The sequence below is a fragment of the Equus asinus genome, chromosome 19, assembly GCF_041296235.1.
Source record: "Equus asinus isolate D_3611 breed Donkey chromosome 19, EquAss-T2T_v2, whole genome shotgun sequence".
NCBI lineage: Eukaryota > Metazoa > Chordata > Mammalia > Perissodactyla > Equidae > Equus > Equus asinus.
Window position 1 is genome coordinate 20,551,930 of NC_091808.1, and position 21,225 is coordinate 20,573,154.

The 21,225-nt window shown below is 56.6% G+C and overlaps 1 protein-coding gene across 13 annotated transcripts in view; it reads left to right on the top strand.

Moving 5' to 3' along the window:
* Nucleotides 1-21,225, top strand: part of TNS1 (tensin 1) — a 176,913-nt gene that overhangs the window by 119,236 nt on the left and 36,452 nt on the right. For 8 of the 13 annotated variants that reach the window (XM_070489750.1, XM_070489757.1, XM_070489748.1 and 5 more), the window contains 2 exons: nucleotides 12,195-13,796; nucleotides 19,564-19,650. In XM_070489750.1, coding sequence (XP_070345851.1) covers nucleotides 12,195-13,796; nucleotides 19,564-19,650 — 1,689 coding nt within the window. The remainder of the gene's footprint in view (nucleotides 1-12,194; nucleotides 13,797-19,563; nucleotides 19,651-21,225) is intronic. The other 5 variants (XM_070489754.1, XM_070489759.1, XM_070489752.1 and 2 more) reach the window with 1 other exon arrangement.

Below are 21,225 nucleotides of genomic sequence, written 5' to 3' on the forward strand. Positions count from 1 at the left end.
AATTATCTTTTTTTCAAGTAGAAAGTATGGTAAAACTGAGTGTATCCTTTTTCGAAGCGTATCTGCCACCCCTTGCCCCCTGCCCCCTGCCCCAGGAAGTCCTTCCTATCTGTGCGAAGGCCACTGACGTCTTGCCCCCGCCTCGCTCGTCGTGGTCCTTGTTGTTGCAGGCTTCTCTGCAGATGGGAGGGGCAGTGGCGTTTTCGGGCACCTGTTGGTAGTGATGTCCCTGGTGCTAGGATGGTCTCAGGAATGGCTAACTGAACAACCTCAGAATCCGAGCTCTTTCACGAGGCTCTTCTCTTCGCTGGACTATTTGATGTAATGATTTCTGAACAGAGAAAGGGCAGGTCAAACGATATGTCGTGAAGCTTAAGCACTGGGTGTGCCACACCCGGGCCGGTGAGCTGGGGTCGCAGAGGTGCCGTCAGGGTTCGGCCAGGTCAGGGAAGGACGAGGAGGAGGAGGACGTTGCAGTGCTGGTGGTGTGCACATGCTGCCTCCTTTCCAGCACCTTCTGTGTGCTGTGCTCTGTGCTCAGTGCTGTCCGGGTGGCATTGGTCTTTGCAATGCCTTCTGAGATAGAGATATTAATATACCCGTTTTACAGATGAAGAAACTGACACTCGGAAAAATTATGTAATTGGCCTAGGGTTGCACTGAGCTAGTAAGTGGTAGCGTCTGGATTCAAACCAGTGTCTGCTTGATCCCTACACCCATGTTCTTAGCTGCCGTATTCTTGGCAGGTGCTGCAGTGAAAGGAGTGAGAAGGGCTGGGTATAACCTTAGGCTGCATTCTCAAAGGTGTGGTTTCCAGAGAGTGGGAGGTGATAGGCCTGTGGTGCTCCTCGTAGGTCAGAGAGCCCACGTGGTTGTTTGTGGGTCCCTTGCTTCAGTGCTCAGTGGTGAAGGGAAGCCGAGGGAAGGGTTAGCATGGATGCTCAGGGACCCCCCGGGGGGGCTGTTAAGGGAGGGACTCAGGAGGTCCCGCACACCATATTCGTTCTCACGTGGCAGAGACTCGGTTCATCAGAGCCTCCCCATGGGGACCAGACGGCCAGTTACTGGAAGAGACAGGGTGCCAGAACCCATGTGTTATGGGCATCTAAAGACGAACTGGGCTTTTGGGGAGGTAGGGAGATCCTCATAACCGAGAATAATTAAGGACAGCCAGGCCCCGTTTCTGCCGCACCTGGCTGCCGGCACGGTCAGCTGGGAAGGGATGTGCAACTCACGTTCCTGGGCCCCGCCCCTGACAGTCCGGCCTCTGGAGGTCTGGGGTGGGTCCAGGGGATTGAGGTTTTTATAAAACTCCCTGGGGGCTTCTGGTGTAGCCAGTCCCTGCTGGGAGCAGAGAACCCCAGATGGGGTTGCTGCCTCTAGGGCCGGTTGGATGATGGTGTTTTCCAGTGTGGTACGTGGGCCAGACTGGCGATTATGTAGGAAATGATTTCAGGTGTATTTATTTTCACGCGTGTTAGAGAAAAAGTATCTGGTACACACCAAATCCGTGGTATCATGGATATTGATGCTTAGACCTAGTTGAACCTAAATTGTTTATTTTAGAAATTTGCAAAATAATAACATAGGTGGGATTCAGATGTGCGGATCAACATGAAGGTTGTATGCAAATAAAATCTAGGGTGACACTAGTGGGGGGAATGGGGTAGGGAAAAGTGGTGGACTGGGTGACCTCAACCCTTTTAAGAGCTGGAGTTTGTTGGTTGGTTCTAGAAGTTTCCATGGAGGTGGGAAAGGATAATTACAGTAGTTCGTCCAAATTGTGGTCCTGTGCTGGGCAAGTTGGAAGTCCTCCTTTGGAGCTGGAGGCATGGAGCCCCTCTTCTCCACTCCCTGTCCTTAGGGTTTCTGTGAAGTCTTTGTCACTGGGCTGGGGCCTCCCCCCTCATCAGTGAGAATGCAGTTAGGCTAGGGCAGGGGCCAGCGAGCAGGGCACTGGGTACCATTTTTGTTCTTCCTCTTATTTTTCTTCTTTACTCTCAGAAGGAAGCCCCAGAGAGGGATGCTGGCAGTGGGGAGGCGCCAGGGGTGAGGTTCTGCTGGGAGGAGGGTAAAGTATGTGGCCTGTACGTGACCCGCCTCGCCCCTCCAGAGCTGCAGTGCAGACCTGGGTGGGACAGGTCTGGGCCCAGGGCAGGGACTCCTGGCGCTTTCTAGGGGACACCAGGATGATGGTGGGCACTTATGGGCAGCTCGAGTGGTTTCTGGCTGAGCCGGCCACTCAGCCCTGGGTGGTTGGGCTGAGAGTGGAACCACTGACGCTCCAAAAAGTTCTCTCTCTGCCATTCATGGTTTTAACCGATGAGAAAGAACTGAATACCGGTAGCCACTAAACTGGAGGCATCTTGGGTGGCCTGGTGGGTCAATATCTGGGCCCGCACGCCCACCGGCCTTTGCAAAGTCAGGCCTCAAAAACTGTCCAGGTTTGTGGGCCAACATCCAAAGCTTTGCACTGAGGATCTCACTTCGGGGCTCCTGTCGCCCTCTCAGAGGCCTGCCGGCTGACACCCCAGTCCCTCTGTTCAGGCCCCATGGCCCCCTCTGGGAAGCACAGGGACTTTGGTTTTTTTTTTGCCTTTTATAAGCCAAGGAAGTATCCTGGCCTCTAGACTCTGCCCCATGGAGGGGAAGGAGAGGGAGAGAGGGGAAAAAAGATTTCCACCTTATTGTTCAGCAGCTGGAAAATTGTTGTCATCTGTTCTGCCTTTCATTTGCTGAGAATGGAAAAAAAATGTGGAAAAATTTGGGGAAATAAATCCCAGTGCCCCCATCGGAACTCTGCGCTTCCCTCTCTCTCCCTCGCATCCCCGCCACCTCGCTCCTGGGCGCTCTCTTCCCACTTGTCCTCTGGGTACACCGGGTGGGCCTGGGGCTGAGCTGAGGCTGTGCCGTGCTGGGACTGGCCGGGCGGGCGGGGGCTGTCGCTGTGCTGGGACTGAGCTGGGCTGGGACTGGGTCGAGCTGGGGCTGGGGCTGGGCTGGGCCGGCCGCTTCCCCTCGCTCCATGCGGAGGTCTTGGGAAGCCACTGTGATGTCATTCAAGAGCTGCATAGCTACAGGATGATAAGTGAAGCTCTGGGGACCCAGCTGGCTGAAATTACAGACAGAGTCTTATCCCACTGGCTTCCTACAAACCGGAGTGAGGCAGAGGGAGCCGAGAGGGGGAGAGAGCGAGCAGGAGAGAGGGAGGGAGGGAGGGGTGTGTGTGTATATGGGCGGGCAGGCGGCTCTCGCTCCTCCCACCCCTGACAGTCCAAGGGAGCCCGAGCAGGACACAGACAGTGCTGGGAGCTGCAGCCATGGAGGAATTATTTGAAACTTGAGGCACGAGGAGCAGACATTGAATCAGTGGTTCTTTCCCCTCCCCGCACTTCCTCTCCGTCCAGAGGGTAAGTGTGTTCTGGGCAGCTGTTTCTCCTGCGTGTGTCCTTGTGTGGCTCTCTGCTGGACCTGGGGAGAGGGTTGGGGGGCTCCTGTGCCGGGGGGCTGGATCTGCCGTGGTGGACCCAGACCCGGGAAGGGCGTGTGGCTGTGCGGGGCTGTGGCTGGCCGCGCTGCCTTTGGAAGTGGATGTGGCGGACCTGGGCCCTGGCTGCCTCCCTCCTGGACTTGCCGCCCTGGGACCTGTAAGAGCCTCCGCCTCAGTGGCTGAGCTGGTGGTGGACAGAGTGTCTGAGCCAGCCTCACTCTTTTGGGGTGATGGTTCCTGATGGATGAGAATGGGGGAGGGGGCAGAGGGAATGTCGTGAAGACATGGATAGCCCCCGACACACTCCCAGTGGGATGTCTATTCAAGACAGCCCCCCATTCTGTGGTCTGAACCTGGTGGCACCCCCAGTGCTGACCATTCCCCTGCCGGCCTCCTGCGGGCTCCCCTTCATGGCCTTCTCCCACCTTCGTCAGGGCTCTTGGCGGCTTGACTGTCCCCCTGGCCAGGGATCTCGGCATGTCCAGGCGGGTACCCCGGCCTGGCAGAGAAGGACTTGGCCTGTTGTGGGCTTGCAAGCTATTTTTACCGTCCCGAATGTGCCTGTGAGGTCTGTGCCCGGATAGGCCGAGGGCGGGGGTGGGAGTGCCAGGCTCTGGGTCGAGTGCCTGGTGTGGGAGCTGAAGGCCAGGCTGGAGTCAGGAGGCTGGCCCTGCAAGTCTGCGGCTGCCCCACAGGCATGGACTGTTGTGTGACCTGAGCAGGTCACTCACCCTCCGGGCCCTGGTCCCTCGGGTCTGAAATAAAGGTCACCATCAGATTCTCTGCCCCCATTCCTTCTCTCTGGAGGAATTCAGGCAAGATAGTATCTGTGGAAAGGGCAGCGGCTCCTTCCTGAGGAGGGCTTGGGGACACATCCATGGGCATCACTTGACTGAAGCCTGTTTGTTAAATCGTGGCATTCCTGGTCTGCAGCCGTAGTTGGAGGGCCCCATCCCCAGGCTCTTTGGCCATCTTCACCTTGAAGCGCCGTTTGGGGGAAGAACGGGCCACTTGGAGTTGGGAAGAGGAAGCCATTTGCACTTCTGTGCTGGGTGACCTCGGGGGTCCCCTGAGCCTGCTGAGCTTGGCTGTCCTCCTGTAAAATGATGGGTGGGTAGGGGATTAAGTGGTCCCCTAAGCCGCTTCAGCTCTAACAACCCCATGGCTTTTAAGCAGCTCTCTTGGCTCTGCCGACCTCCCGGACCCTCTCAGAGCTCAGTCTTGCTGCCTCTGAGGGCCCCGAGCCAGGGCATAGGAGTGCAGGATGCTGGGAGGGGCCTCTGTGGCCACTGCGACGGGTGTGCTGAGTCTCTCCAAGGCCCACAGGCCGACATTCAGACCAGGCTCCATGTGGACATTGGGCCTGTGCCTCGCTCTTTCTTTCTTGGTCTTGGTGGAATGGCGCAGGTGGCTGAGGGTGGGGCGCTTGGCACCCGCCCTCCCTGGGTCCATGGGGGCAGGTGTGTGGGTGACCCTGGTGAGGTCACTTGTACAGAGGACAGAGTGTCTGTGAAAAGACTGACAGCAGCCCTGGGAAGGACCTTGTTCTCTTCTGTCTACTCTCTGAGATGTGGTGGGTCCCCTGAGTGCTATTAAACAGGAAGAAAGACAGGTGTCTCTTTGCCACACCTGGACTCACCTGTCCCTGGCCCGAGGCCCCGTGCCTGTCAGTGTGGCATCAGCGGACATCTCCCACTGTGAACAGCAGACGTCTCCCATTGGCTGCCTAAGTCCCTTGGGCTATACCTGTCACTTGCCCTCTTTGCCATCTCAAAGGCTGTCTCCTCTGTGTGGGTCCCCTTCAGAGACTCGGGGACTTCTTTTTAATGCCTAATTCTGCTGATCTTCCAAGCCCCTGAGGAAGTCCCGTACCCTAGAGAAATTCCAGAACTCTCTGCAAGCTGTGATGCACAGAGGGCTGCCTCATCCTCGGTTGGCTGTGAGGTGGGAGGATGGCGTGGGTGGAGGCTGGGCCTGTCGCAGACTGGGCCACAGGAGGTCCCTGCCACCGTTGCTAGGTGTCTCATGGGGACCCCAGATCATGCTTGAGCCATGGGGCTGAGGTCCTCCATGGCCCCTCCATCCTCATCCTTGCCTCGCGCTCACCACCCCTGGGAAGGTTAAGACCCAGTGGTGGCTCTGGGCTGAGCCCCTTCGCACGCTCCTCCAGCTGGAAGGGTTTTTCTTCTGGGTGTTCTCCCGTTTTCTTGATGGAGACTGGCCTTCCTCGGAGAAGTCCCGGGTGACAGAGGGGGTTCCCCAGGAGCAGCAGCCGAACTCTTAGATGTGTGCGTCTTAAGATTCATAGATGGACTTTGGGGTGACCATCAGCTCCCTGATATTATGTGCAAAGTGTATGTTTGTGCGTTTTTTTAGGAAATGAGTCTAGGCTTTCATCAGATGCCCCAAGGGGTTTTTGGCCTAAGAAAGTTCGTGTCTGCTGGGTGGGATGTGGCTGGGAGTCTTGTGGGGGCACCACGGGGTGGGCTGTGCCTCAACCGGTTTCCAGGGACCTCCACTGTGCCCAGCTGAGCTCCCGACCATGTAGAGATCCCCTCTCTTGTGATGTTTTCTCTGCAGAGCCTCTTTCTTCTCTTCCCTTTGGGAGAAGTTTGGGTCCACCTTGAACCCTTGAGTTTTCACTGCTCTGGGTGTCAGGGGAAGAAGACTGTTTCCGTGGCTGACAACACTATGGAGCTTTCTGGGCTCTTGGCTATGGTGCAGCAAGCGTTTCCGGAATGCCGGGCGCCGTGCTCTGTGGGGCTATGCTGTGTAGCTATGCGGGTCAGACCCCAGGAGGCACGGTTCACGTGGGCCGTGTTGTGAAAGCTGCTGTCTGGGAGCCAGGCACCCAGAGAGAGAGAGACAGAGGCCGTTCCTCGAGGAGCACTCAGCTTAGTGGGGAAGACAGACGTGGCATCAGTGACGACTGTCCAGTGGGCAATGGGTGTCACAGAAGGTGTCCACGCAGGGCAGCAGGACCTGGGAGGAGGTTTCTCTGAGTCTGGAGGACTGTCAGAAAGGGGCGTGTCCAGGGAGACTTCCCAGGGAGGTTCAAACGGAGCCTGAGGGAGGAGGAGGAGGTCGGCCAGGGAGGTTGGGAGTTGCCGGGGCAGGTAAGGAAGGGCCTTTCAGGAGAAGGAACAGAATATGCAAGGCACAGTGTAGGAAGGAGCATATAAGTAGTAAGAGTGGAGTACGGGGTTGGGAGTGTTGAGGACAGTGACGATGAGGCTTCCGAAGGCAGGCAGGGGCCCGAGGATAAAAGGCCCAGCGTGTCCAGCAGGCGTTTGGGCTTCACTCTGTGGGCGATGGGAGCTGTTGCCCTGGAGAGAGGAGAATGCAGAGTGGTGGGTGTGCCAGGCTCAGCTCATGGTACTTAGCTCCTGAATCCTGTCACTCAGCAAGCCTGCAAGGAAGCATTAGAGCTTCCCTGAAAGGCTCGGAGGCCAGGGCCTACGTCGACCTTAAGTGGTTGACGCGAGCTGAGTTGGCCATTAAGACGGGGACCATCCTTCTCAGTGATGGATATGTCTGGTGCAGGGGTGGATCGGGAGGGGACGCTTCCCCTCTGTCTCCTCTCTAGAACCACATCCCTGTGGCCTCCCTGGTGCCCAACCCCACCCTCTGGCTGCTGCTCCATAGCCCCAGCCCTAGCTCCAACCCTTGCCTCCCCAAGTGGCTGGGGGATAGTCCGTGGCTCAAGGGTTAACACGTCCAGAAACTTGCTCTCCTGGCTGCCTCTTGGCTAAGCCTCAGTTCTTGTCGAAGCCCACCTACCTCCCAGACACACATGACCTTTGATGCCCCATTCCCGAGTTTAAGGAGCTGAGATTCCGGCTGTCGGGGTCCCGCTCTGCCCCCACACTGCCGTATGCGGGCGGGCATGGTGCCTCTTCCTATTGGCTGTGCATTGATCCTCTTCCACGTTGGTTGATCATCACTGCCCCGGGTAATGTATTTTAATGAATCACTACTCTGCTGGACGTGGACCCAAAGGACTTTTTAGCGTGAAGGGCCCCATCCTGAAAACCTTAATAAATCATTCACTGTTCAGAACAGGCCCGCCGTTGGACGGAGCGGGTCTCTCAAGGAGTCACTTTCTTGCAGTCAACCAGGCTGGCACCTGTCGTTCTTCGTGATTGGGCCGCCTGTCCTGATACCTAAATAAGTGAGATCTCCGCAGTTGACATTAGTTGGAGAAGCGGGGGCCCTTAATCTTAGAAAATGCCGACCCCCTGGGTCAGGGCTTCTCCAGGAGTTATCCACCTGTGTGTGTTGGCCAGAATCCCTGGAGAGCTGCTTAAAATGCCGGTGCTTGGCCCCACCCCAGACCTATGTGTGAGAGTTCTTGAGGGGAGGGCCCCCGAGTCTGCCTTTGTAACCATCCCCAGAGGAGGTTCTTAGGAACATCAGATCAGAAAACAGCGGCCCTAAGCCCACATCACCGCAGCGTCCCATGTTTCTGTCTCTCGTTCTTTTTTAAGAGGATGGGATGGGCACGGCTTTCCTTTCCTGCGTCCTGGCCTGTGCTGGACTTCATGCACCACTCGCACCTCTGTGGCTTCCTGGAGGGAGCCCCAGGGAGTAGGTCCATGTCCAAGTCAGCTGGGGATTTTCCTCAGAGCTTTCCAAAAGCATGACTCGCACATCTGGATTACGGCCGCCGTGGAATAAGGGCCCCTTGGTGCAACCGAGCTCAGTGTCAAGGGTGGAGTCCAGGGCTTGGAGCCGCGGCTGGAAAGAGCGGGGAGACAGATGCAGACAAAGCAAGTGGGACCTTGAAGAGACTGTGGGCTTCTCAGTTTTCCTAGGGAATTAGGCAGAGAGACGGGCCACGAGACAGGATGTCCAGGCTGGCCTGGGCTTGGGGCCTGGGGACTTGTCACCCTGGGCTGCCTGTAACTTATGGTGTCCCTGCAGTTTATCCTTCTACTCTGTTGTCACCAGGCCAGCACCCACCCAATCAGGCCCCAGTGAGGCAGGTTCCTCCCTCTGTCCCTTGCCCCTCTCCCACTGGGCGTCCAACTCCTTCTCATCTGAGGTGGTTTATCTGAACTGGCCGTGCCAAAGAGGCTGCTGGGACTTCGAGATGGATCTGGTGGCTCTCAGCGTAAGATGAAAGCCCTCTGCCCTCACCCTCCACGCCCCTCTCCTCCTCCTTGCTCTGCTGGCGTCTCTCTTGTGCCCTTCCTGCCTTAATAGATTGAAACCGACACTGTGTTCCGGCTTCTTGTGGTCCTGGTAATAGCTCCTAATGTGGCTGTGGCGGATGGGGAGAGGGGAATGACGCGTGAGCGTGTGTGCCGGTGTGGGGGTGGGGGCAATTCCCTTCATCTCCCATGGGAGGAGCAGAGGTGCGTTCCCCTCAGGTCAGGCCGGTACTCTGAGGTTTCAGCAGAGCCCTCACCGGGGCTGGACAGACCTGGGATGGGCCTGAGTGTCCCGTTTCTCCCGTTGTCGTGAAGAGGAAGATGGCCACTGAGGATGCAGAACAGCCTGGAGGCTGCAGCCAGCACTGGGTGCTCAGGAGCCACTGGCTCCTTCTTTGAGCAATAGACATTTCCATTTATATTTAGCAAACAGGATTTGGTTAAACAATTTACACTTCTTTGATTTTCTTACTAAGCCTTAGTGGCCGGGCAGTTATTGCTCCCGATGTTGTGGCTACAAACAGTTGGCCATGTGGGGGTAAATTACATGACAGAATCCGTTTAATATTGACATTGTCAAAATCAATGAAGCATGGGGCCCGGCCAGAAGGGCCAAGGTATCAGGTGGCGGTAATCAGTGTGAATTCTCCCTCCGTTCCTTGGGGGATGCTTTCTTAGCTCCCTTGCCAAAAGCTCTTCTTTTAAAACCCTAGTGAGGGGCTGGCCCCGTGGCTGAATGATAAGTTCGTGCGCTCTGCTGCAGGCGGCCCAGTGTTTCGTTGGTTTGTAATCCTGGGCGCGGACATGGCACTGCTCATCAAACCACGCTGAGGCAGTGTCCCACACGCCACAACGAAGAATATACAACTATGTACTGGGGGGCTTTGGGGAGAAAAAGGAAAAAGGTAAAACCTTAATAAAAAAAAAAAAAAAAAAAGGAACCTAGTGAGATGCTGGAGTGGGTCTACTTTTTCCTGGAAGGAAAGAACACTCAGATTGGCACTAGTTTGCACCCAGTGTTCTCGTTGCCTTCTGTCTGGTGTAAATGGGGAGGCCACTGGACACCATCCTTTGCTTTGCTGTTCCCCTGCTTCCAGACCATGTGGGCATGGACATGAGAGATTGGGGAGTCTGGGGATGGAGGAGGTCCCTGGCCCAGGAGGGACGCTCCGGCATCCCACGCCATGGGCTGCGGAGTGCACCCAGGGCCCCAGAAAGGGCCTGCTTTCTCCAGGACCAGTGGCTCTCCAGGCACAGTGAGAAGGCAGGACAGCTCTTCAGACTTCACCAGCTGGTCTGAGGGGCCCATCCTCGTGGGAACCACCCCCAGAAATCTTAGTGGATGGGCGCTCCTGTCTTCAGCACAGTTGTGTGTCGCTTAATGACAGGGGTGTGTTCTGAGAAATTGGGTGAGTTCGCCATTGTGCAAACATGACAGAGTGCACTTGCACCCACCTAGATGGCACAGCCTACTGCACACCCAGGTTCTGTGCTGCCGATCTTATGGGACCACTGTTGTATATGTGGTCCGAAATAGCGTTGACTGAAACGTCGTTATGCAACACACGACTGTTCTTTTTCCCTCTGGAAACATCCAGCTGAGCTCTCTTCTTTTCTGTGTAGCAAGGAGCCCGGTTCTTTGGAGGCACATGGCAGCCTCTCTCTTCCGACAGCGTGACCCTCTAGGGACCGTGACAGGCCAGCAGGGAGAGGCAGGCATGTCTGCCACTGCATCTCAGCAGCCTTTAGGGGTCTTGGCACAAGGGGCAGGCTGTTTGAGATCCAGACCCATCTCAGCCAAGACCTCTTTCCAGTTCAGACCAGCCTCATCCCTGTGAGCCCCGGGCTGCGGCCACAGTGGCCCATTGTCACTTGAGGCCTGCTGCTGGCTGAGGTCCCAAACCCCAGGGGAAACAGGGGGCAGAGACATGGTTCTGGAGCGTTCAGTGAACGGGCAGAGCTTCCGCCCCCAGGGGGTGTGTGGCCGATGCGCTTTGTTGAGCATCTCTGTGCTGGCTCTCCGGTCCTCTGGTTGGCCTGTGGTCTGTGTGTGTGTGTTGATCAGGATGTTCCTGTTTTGTGGTTGTCTGATCACTTGTTCTTGGCCATGGGCTTCTGTGTGAGTGTTTATTTTTAGAGGTTGCCACTTCTGGCCCGAGGGCTGATCCTCGGGCACGGTAGGAGCTTGTATTTTCTGAAATGTCTGTGGCTTTAACTTTATTTTGGGGTATTGCTGCCTATTTTGTGTTTATTCAACTTAATGTGTGTGTTTGTGTGTGCGTGATATGAGAGAGTGTAGAATAGTAAAAGTTGTATGGTCTTTGAAATTCCGCTTTAGTTCTGATTTTAAATTAATTTTGATTTTAATTTAGTTTTGTTTTAAATTTGTTCCGATTTTAAATGCCAGCTTTACCAGGTACTGTGTCTACAAAGAGATGGTTCCACCTCTCAGACCTCTGTTCGTCCGTCTGTAAAACAGGCGTGGCAGGCTGCCCACGGGATGGGAGGTCACGTATGTGTGAAGTGCCTGGCAAGCGTTTGGCACGTGGCAGGCGTTCCCCGGCATGTGGGGGGTTGTGATGGGTGTTTGTATGTTCGTATCCACACCCATACTTCTGCCGGGGAGCTTCCTTGGTGTGCCCCGTGCGTGCGTGTGTCTGGGTATCCGATTTGGGTGATTTCTGGTTGGCGTGTGTGTCTCTGGCTGTCTTTGTGTCTGGCTTTCTGTGTGTGAGTGTGTGTGTGCGACCGTTGGTGTCTGGGCTGGAATTGATGCTGTGTTGGAGGGGGTGCTCTCTCTTCTCGCCAACCAGGGGCCCACCTTGGAGTGAGCGGAGATGCGAGTGTGCGTGTGTGCATGTGCGCCTGTGTGTGTCGGGGCTGGAAGCTGGGCTGCTGACTGTACTGGGTGTGAAATCACTGAGTTCCTCTGGGCGGGGGAGATTCTCCGTTCCTGAGTCAGCCCTTTGGCCCTGAGCCACCGAGCGCTCACTTTTTCCTTTCAGAGAAAGTATTGCTCACGGGGTCCCAAGAGCTGTCTGCAGACAGAATGACACCGGGGACACCGCTCTCTCATGAAAACCTCTAGTTCTGCGTTCTCGTCCCTAAGATGCTTCCCCCGGTCCCTGAACCCCCTTCCCAGAGCCCCATGGGCCCCAGCATTCAGAGGGACAGTGCATCCCCTCCACACAGGGCCTACTGGCTTTATTGAGCCCCATCTTGGCCCAGCACTTCCCGGTCCTTGGGGCACTGGTGAAATGACAGAGCCAGGCTGTGGACTGGGGCGTCTTGCTCCCAGGACCCCCCCCGCCCAATCTCAGGCTCCACTGCCCGGCCCTGAGCTGGGTCTTGGAGAGGGCTCTGCCCAGAAGCCTAGGAGACGGTCCTCTCGTCCTTTCACCTTTCCCTGACCTTGGGGTGCTGAAAGGAGGTTTTAGGATCTAGGGAATGGAAGCCCTTGGCTCCCTTCCTCAGAGAGTAGAAGACGTCAAATGTCTGTGCCTCGCACTGACGTCTGTACTCTGTTGTCTGCCCTCTGCTCTCTCTTGCAGAGGTGGTGGGACACACCCAGGGGCCACTGGACGGGAGTCTATATGCCAAGGTGAAGAAGAAGGACTCGCTGCACGGCAGCACCGGGGCCGTCAACGCCACGCGGCCGGCCCTGTCGGCCACCCCCAACCACGTGGAGCACACCCTGTCCGTGAGCAGTGACTCGGGCAACTCCACAGCCTCCACCAAGACAGACAAGACCGATGAGCCTGGCCCCGGCCCCTCCGGTGCCCCTGCTGCCCTGAGTCCCGAGGAGAAGCGTGAGCTGGACCGCCTGCTCAGCGGCTTCGGCTTGGAGCGGGAGAAGCAAGGCGCCATGTACCACGCCCAGCATCTCCGGTCCCGCCCGGCAGGGCGCCCTGCTGCACCCTCTTCTGGCCGCCACGTCGTCCCAGCCCAGGTTCACGTCAACGGCGGGGCCTTGGCATCTGAGCGGGAGACAGACATCCTGGACGATGAGCTGCCCAACCAGGATGGGCACAGCGTGGGCAGCATGGGCACACTGTCCTCCCTGGACGGGGTCACCAACACCAGTGAGGGGGGCTACCCAGAGGCTATGTCCTCACTCACCAACGGCCTGGACAAGCCCTACCCTGTGGAACCTATGGTCAATGGTGGGGGCTACCCCTATGAGTCTGCCAGCCGGGCAGTGCCAGCCCATGCTGGCCACACGGCCCCCATGCGGCCCTCCTACTCCACACAGGAGGGTTTAGCTGGCTACCAGCGAGAGGGGCCCCACCCAGCCTGGTCTCAGCCAATGACCACCTCTCCCTATGGCCATGACCCCAGCGGTATGTTCCGCTCTCAGTCCTTTCCAGAAGCTGAGCCCCAGCTGCCCCCAGCTCCAGCCCGAGGGGGAAGCAGCCGGGAGGCTGTGCAGAGGGGCCTGAGTTCCTGGCAGCAGCAGCAGCAGCAGCAGCAGCAGCAGCAGCTGCCGCTGCAGCAGCCTCGCCCACCTCTTCGCCAGCAGGAAAGGGCCCACTTGGAGAGTCTCGGGCTCAGCAGGCCCAGCCCCCAGCCATTGGCAGAGACCCCCACGCCTGGCCTCCCGGAGTTCCCAAGGGCGGCCTCCCAGCAGGAAATTGAGCAGTCCATCGAAACCCTCGACATGCTGATGCTGGATCTGGAGCCAGCCGCGGCTGCCGCCCCCCTGCACAAGTCCCAGAGCGTCCCGGGGGCCTGGCCGGGGGCTTCCCCGCTCTCCTCGCAGCCCTTCTCCGGCTCCTCCTGCCAGTCCCATCCACTGACGCAGTCCAGATCTGGCTACATCCCCAGTGGGCATTCCTTGGGAACCCCTGAGCCAGCCCCACGGGCCTCTCTAGAGTCCGTCCCTCCTGGCAGACCCTACTCACCTTATGATTATCAGCCGTGTCCAGCTGGGCCCAACCAGAGTTTCCGTCCAAAGAGCCCAGCCTCCTCGTCTTCCTCGTCTGCCTTCCTTCCAACTGCCCAGGGTCCTCCAGGGCCTCAGCAGCCCCCGGCCTCGCTCCCTGGCCTCACCGCTCAGCCTCAGCTCCCACCGAAGGAGGTGGCTTCAGACCCATCCAGAACTCCGGAGGAGGAGCCACTGAACCTGGAGGGGCTGGTGGCCCACCGGGTAGCAGGTAAGCAGGGACCATCGGTGCAGGGTGCCTCCTTTTTTCCTCTTTGGTCTTGGCTGGTTTTGGTGGGAGCAAGTGCAGGCCCAGCCATCATGCCTTGTAGGCGTTGCTTTGGCGTGGGGAAAAGACTGTCAGGAGCCATCCCTTCCTGCATTCGTTGTCTGTTAGGCTCCAAGCCAGGCATTGAGATTCAAAGATCAGTGTCTTTCAGTTCCTGCCCTCAAGGACCTGACAGTCTAATGAGGGGACAGATACACAGACAGATAATTCTAACACTGTGCAGTGTGTGAGACAACAGAGCTGGGGGCCGAAGCCGTGGAGCCTGGGGGAAAGCAAGGCTTATCACCTAAGGCAGTCAGGGAAAGCTTCCTGGAAGTGGTGACTTCCCAGCCTTCTAGGCAGAGAGGAGAGGCCGTGTGCAACTGCCTGTAGAGCTCTCTGTGCTCAGACTTCACGTCCTTGGGGAAGGCTGCAGGGAGGCACCTGTAGACTCGAATTCCCTCTTGGGCCCTCCCAGAGGCATGACAAAAAGCCTGAGAGGGTGTCCCGAAGCCCGTGGGCTCTATCTGAGTGTTCGGCCCTGGCGAGTCCTTTCCAGATATTTCTGTGTTTCAGGGGAGGCCAGGTTCCCCCTTTTGCTCAGCTGTCCTGCTAGTCCATGCTTTAGGACCAGCTCTGCACGGGAAGCAGGCCCAGGGAAACGCAGCTGCATTTCCTGTCAGAGAACGGACTGGTCTTTCTGGAGAGAGGAGAGAGTGGGGCAGCCAGAGCTGCTGACTGAGGCAAGAAATGGCAGCGTGTCCGGGGCCATGTTGGGAGGGACAGGAAGAGCTCCCCTCCCTCCCACTGGCCGCAGCCTGTGACCCTTCCTCGGGGGCAGCCGCATGGCGGGAAATCCTATGGGCTGGTTTAGTTGTGGAGGTGGGCCCGGGCAGGGGTGGACCAGAGACTGACAGGGTGGTGGGAGCTCAGGGAGGCGAGGAGGAGGTGCCCGGCAGCTGCCCCTGCCCTCCACCCCTTCTCCGGAGGGTGGGGGAAGCTGAGTCTCCCTGCCAGCTGCAGGGAGGGAGGGAGACGCCCTCCTGGGGATGGATGGTGGGCTTGAGGAAGTAGCTGGGGGCAGGCCAGCTGGCTATTGGGCCGGGCCCAGGACCTGGGTGTGGGGCGTGGACGCCCTGCTCCCCTACTTCAGAGCAGAGCATAGTCCCCAGTTCAACTAGTGGTGACTTGAAGTTGGCCGTAATGGAAGTATTTACACCGTGGAAATGGGCGCCAGGGCTTCAGCTCCCCTGAGAGCTGGTCAGCAGCACATCAGTGCTTTCACCTGCCAGTCTTAGCGCAGGCAGAGTAACTCTGTAAGGCTTTGTGGGGTGGTCCCGATGGGGCTCCCGTGTTCTGCTTTCTCCCGCGTCTGGGCCCCTGACATAAGAATCCCCCAGCTTCTTTGTCACCAGAGATGCTCTTCTTCCTGGTTTGGTTGAAGGGAGAGGAATGGGGCCCTCTCAGGATTTACAGAGTTGGGGTGGCAGCCTGAGGAATAGTGACATTCTAGCCTGACGATGGGCAGAATCCAGCAGGCCTTTCTCTGGGGGAGCAGGAGGAATTTCCTCCCCTTACTAGATAGAACCCTTCAGTATAGCTCTCCTGCAGCTTGCTTGAGAGGAAGCCATACTGCGTGGCCTGGGAACGATCTCCATCTGGTAGTGGATCTCTTCTCAGCCTTTTTTCTCCTACTAGCTTCTGAGATCTTGATTGTCAACTTCCATAACCTATAGCCGCTCAGTCTTTGGCTGCCAAGAAGTCATAAGAAGGGGGCAATATTGTTAGTACAATGTCTCCGTTCCCCATCCCTGCTCCCCTCTCCCCCACCAGCTGTAAGTGACTGTCAGGAGAAGGGATGAGATGTGTAGAGGAGACAGTTATATTTGGTTCCCAGAGCTATAAAGGGGCCTCCCTGGCCCATGCTGTGTCGTGAACAGCATTTCTTCCATCAGCAGGTCCTGCTTGCGCAACTTCTTAGGAGCCCTTCAGGGTGTCTGCGATGCTTGTGTCGATAAAGGTGCACGGGCAGGATCGGTGTGCAGCAGAGTCTGGGAGGCAGGGAGCACACATTTCCTGTACCTCCTCTTTCTGCTTGTTCTGCAGTCTTCTGCAAGAAGCTGGAACATAAGCTTCAACATGAGTAACCTAGGAAGCGCAGGTCTGAGAGAGAACCTATTCATGGCCATGGACTTGATCTGGCCTCTCTGGGCTTTTCTCCCTCAGGTCTGCCTTTTCCTTCTTGGCTCTCCTCCATCTCAGGACTCTGTTCCTGCTTCATTCCACCTTGATCCCACCACTCCTTATGTTTTATTTCAGCTTAGATGTCAGAGAGTTTAGGGGTAGTTTTCCTAACTTGATTAAGGCTAGGTACCAGAAACTTGTAGGAGATCATACCTTCTTGTGAAACCTTAGAAGAATTCCTGTTATAGCCAGGGACAAAATAAGAATGCCTGTTATCGCCGCCATCATTTAACGTTGTCTTGGATGTCCCAGCCAGTGCAATAAGACAAGAAAAAGAAATAGGAGTTGGTGTTGGTGAGTCCAATTCAGTTATCTTATGATCCTTATTCTGTGACCAGCCTGGTCTCAGATGTCTCTAGAGGTAGAGATTTCAATGCATGTTGGAAATAGATGTGAATCTTGTCCTTAAGGAGTCTAGAGTTTGGTGAGGAAAAAAGAGAGCAAGATCTTTAAAATGAGGTCATTTGTCATGAGTGGTATGGAAATAAGTTTCTGTGGGAGTGAGGAAGAAGGAGAGATCATCATCAGCAGAGAATGGAGAGGCTCTGTGCTGAGGGTGGGTTTTAAACAGAGCCTTGGACGATGGGGAGGATTTTGAAAGTGGGTGGGGTCGTTGGAGAGAGAGGGTTCATAATGAAGACAGGAAGGCGTAGGACATGTTTGAAGAATGAAGCAGGTTGAGAGCCCACAGACTGTGTGAGAGAGAGTTAGGAGGGTAGCCTGGGGCCTGCCTCGGGTTGGTCTTCAATACCGGACTAAGGAGCTTGAGCCTTTCCTAGTGGCGATGTAGGAAGCAGTGTGCTGTACTCAGGAGAATCCACCGTGATCAGCACGATTGTTTAGGAAGATGTATCTGGTGGGTCTAGGCAGGAAGGGTGCAAGAAGGGAGAGACTTTGAGCTGGGAGCTTATTAGTTAGCCGAGGTGATGGGGACTGGGTCGGGGTGCTGCCCGTGGAAATGAAAAGGAGGAGATGGATGCCGAGGACGCTGTGGGAGTAGAAACGCTGCATTTACAAGTTGATGGAATGTGGTGGCTGAAGGAGAGGGTGGCATCGAAGACGATTCTGAGGCTCCATGAAAAGAAACAGGATGCTGGTTCCATGAACAAACCAGGAGTCAGGAGGAGGAGCAGGTTTGGTGTCAGGTGGAGACCTCCGCGTTGGAGATGCTGACTTTGAGGTGACGGGGCAGCCTCCAGGCAGAGATGTGTGGGAGGCAGTTGACCATCTGGAATTGGAGCTTGACAGAGTGGAAAGAGTTCTGGATTTTAGAGTCATCCTCACAAAAGTTGAAGGTTAAAACTTTGGGCGTGGATGAGGTGTACATGCCAGAGGGCACGGAGAGAAAAGAACACGGGGTGAGATGGACCGGAAGTGGATGGAGGCCATAAGGGGACTGAGAACCAATGTTCAGGGTGGTGAGAGACCCGTATGGTGGGCCATCACAGAAGGCCGGATGATAAAGGGCTCCCAGCAGGAGGGGCGGGGGTTGCAATGTCACTATGAGAGATCGTGAGGAGGAGGGTTGAGAAAAATTCATTGAGCTTGCCAATTAGGTGGCCCCAGTGATTTTCAAAGGCATATTTTCGCAGAGTGGTGGTGACAGAAGCCAGACTGTGAGGGAGGGAGGAGTGACCGGAGAGGGAGCACAGACAACATGTCAACTACTCTTTTGAGTGGTTTTGTGATAAAAGGGGAGAGGATGGTAGTTAAAGAGGTCAGCAAGCTATTGAGAACTTCTTTTTGTAAATATAGGAACCATGAGAATGTTTTTAGAGAAGAGAGAGCACGCTTGAATATGGAGGGAAGAGGGAGAAAAAATATAACAGGAAGAAAGAAATTGATAGAATAAGGTTTTCTAAGGAGGTGAGAGGGGATGGGGCTCCGGGTGGGTAATTGAGGCCCCACCAGGAGGTAAGAGGCTTTGTGAAATGAGGATAAAGATGGAGACAGATATAAGGGGATAGCAGTGTCAAGCTTCGGGAGCTTGACTCGAAAACCCAGTGTTTACATTCTATTATGGAAACAGGGGATGAGATGAAGGCCCATGTAATCATTCATTCAACATGAGCTCCCAACCTGTGCTACATGCTGGTCTAGGTTCTGGAGGTAAGCAAACGAGGTGAAAAATCCTGGCCTTCATGGTGGAGATGGAGAATGAACAAATAAGTGACTACATATATAGTGTATCAGATGGGTGATAAGTGCCTTGGAGATAAAATAACGCAGTGAAGTGCCAGTGAGGGGTTGAAGGTGGGTGAGTGGCCAGGGAAAAAGCTTCGCTGGGCGGTGAGGGAACGTGCCAGATGGAACAGCAAGTGCAAAGGCCCTGAGGTGGAGTGTAGTGGGACACGAAGTCAGAGAGGTGATGAGAATGGGGGCCAGCTTGCAGTGGGCCTGGTGATCATAGGAACTTTGGCTTTTACTCTTCGTGGTGTGAGAAGCCTTAGGAAGGATATGGGCAGAAGAGTGACGTCATCTGACTTGTTCTAAAAGGATTAGTGTGACCAGAGTGGAACGGGGGAGACCAGTTAGGGGGCTGCTGCTATTGACCAGGCTGGTATCTGTGGAGATGGTGAGAAGTGCTCAGATTATGGACCTATTTTGGAGGTGGAGCCATCAAGATTTACAGATAGACCAGACACGGGATGTGAGAGAAAGAAAAGACAGGGTTTTTGGCCAGAGTGACTAAAGGAGGGAGGTGCTCTTCACTCTGGTGGGAAGAGCCGGCTTGGAGGGGAGATCAGAAGTGTGGTCTTGGCCACATTAGATTTGAGATGTCCACGAAACATCCATGATGATTGGATATGTGAGTCAGGAGTTCAAGGGGGCAAGGTCGGGGCTTAGAAGTGTGGGCGTTGTCTGTGCCTGGGTGTCATGGAGAGCACGACCTTGCATGACGGCCCCGGGCGCTGAGCACAGACGGAGAAAGGCCCCAGGATGGAATCCTGCAGCCTCGCACATTCAGGGGTTGGAGACCTGAGGGGGCATCAGCAGAGGAGCTGGTGCTAGGGAGGGTGACCCTGGGGCTCAGACCGAGGCCAGGAGGAGGCAGGTGACCATCAGCGGAGAGGGCGCGGGTGAGGTGTGGAGCTCCAGGATTGAAACCTCCTGGTCCCAGGCCCGCACCTTCCTCCATGCCGGGGTTAGAAAGAGAGACGAGGTGTCCGGCCAGACAGCGGGAGGCCCACCTGCCCTGAGGAGCAGAGTGGGGTGCTCCCTCCCTTCCTGTCTGACACCCTCCCTACCTCCCTCCCGAGTGTGGACAGATCCAGACTCAGAACACCGATTAATCTTGATTTTCTCTTTGTGTTTGTTTCGTTTTGTCTTGTGGAATGCCTCGTCCCTTGCGTTCTCTGTGTGTCCCTGTCCATCTGTCCCATGTGCCGTGGGCGTGGTGCCTTCCTTGCCTGGTGTCCTCCCCTCCACCCTGCCTCCCCATCCTGCTTGCCTCGCCCCTGCCGGCTCCCCTGGGCGGGGTGGGCAGCGTACAATGCTAAACTGGAGGGCATCGGGCGCAGTGGCAGCTTCTGGCACCCTCCTCCCCACCGGCTCCGATCTGCCTCCCTCTCTGGTTGGTCCCCCCTCCCCGACCCCGACCCCGCCGCCCTTATCACTCTCTGGCCCTCACCTTAGCTCTCAGTTTCTCTCTTCCCTCTCTCCTTCATGTGCGTTCCTTGCAAACATCTGCCCGCTTCCTTCCCCTCTCCTCATTTTTCCATTTCCTCCTCACTTCTCTTCTTCTTCCTCTTCTGTTCTCTTCTCTCCATCTCTTCCTTATCCTCTTCTGCCCCACACCTTTTCTCACTGCCCCACTCTCTCTCCCTGCCCCCCCTCCCTCCTCCCTCTCTGCACACCCTCTCTCCTTCCGTTCTGCATGAGCGAGTGCTCCCACTTCCGCATGGACACAGGCCTGATGCTTCCAGCTTTGGCCTTACCTGCTGGGAACAGGGTCTTAGGTGTGTGGACACACAGACCTTTGCCATGAGGGTTCTCAGTGAGGGTGGGACAGCCCAGCTCTCCGGCCACCCTGGCCAGACCCCCCAGGCTGCCGGGCCAGGGCCTCAGCAGGAGCCAGGCTGTGCTTTGCGTGGGCCACCAGGCACAAGACAGAGGGCTTCCCCAGCAGTTGCTGCTCCCCTTCTTGAGTCCGGCCCTCCCTGGGGACAGAGCACCCCCCTGACCTCATTCTGAGTCTCTGAACCTAGGACCCATGGCCACGAGTCAGAAGCCCTGGGGGTGGTCCTGGCTCTGCTGTGACCACCTCTGTGACCTTGGGCAACTCTCTTAATTACTCAGAGCTCAAAGTCCCAATGTGAACAATGGAGGGGTCATAGTCCTGCATGGTGGCTTCATGTCCCCTACATGGTGGCCCCTTCATCAAGGGTCACGTTGCTCCATTTGGGATGAGGTAGTCACTGATGTCTGCCCTGGTCTCTTGGACCTACAGGCCTATAGGCTTTTTGCTCTGGGGAGGGAGTCACCTCATCCTCTCCCTGCTCCTTGGAGCCTGGAGGCCCGGTTCTGAGACCATGTGCTCAGACTGGCCCCAGCTGTGGCCTTGAGCAGTTCCCGGAAAGCCTTGGGCGTGGTGGGAGCTTTGACTCCCAATGGCAACATCTGGTGCCGTCATGGCCCGTCCTGCTCCCAGTCCATGGATAACGGGGAGATGCTCGAGCAGAATGCCCCTGTCTGCCTCCTCCCCTCTCCTCCACCCTCTCCTCGGCCCAGTGGTGGGGAGCGCAGTGTTCAGCTGGGCCTTGGGGGTTTGGGGACAGTTCTGGGGAGGTGGGCCCGTCCTGCGGGGAGCTGGCATGGCTTGCCCTGGGGCTGCTAGTGTGATCGCCGTGTGGCTTTCTGGTGCCCTGGCCCAGCAGGTGGCCTCCTGGATCCCCTCGCTTCCGGAGCCCCAGGCGTGCAGTCGGACACCCAGCCCTGCCACCTGGAGCTGAGGAGTCCAGTCTCAGCTGGAAATTGGAAGGCTGGAAAGAAGAGCTGGGTCTGTGGGGTGGAAGCGGCCGGTCTGGGGGGTGTGGGGGAGGCATATGGTGAGGCCTGACCCCAGGGCATTCGTTCATGAGACCCAGGGGTGGTGGGCGGCTGTGTCTGCCAAAATGCGGGTATTGGCGTGCGCTAGGCTACAGCCCCA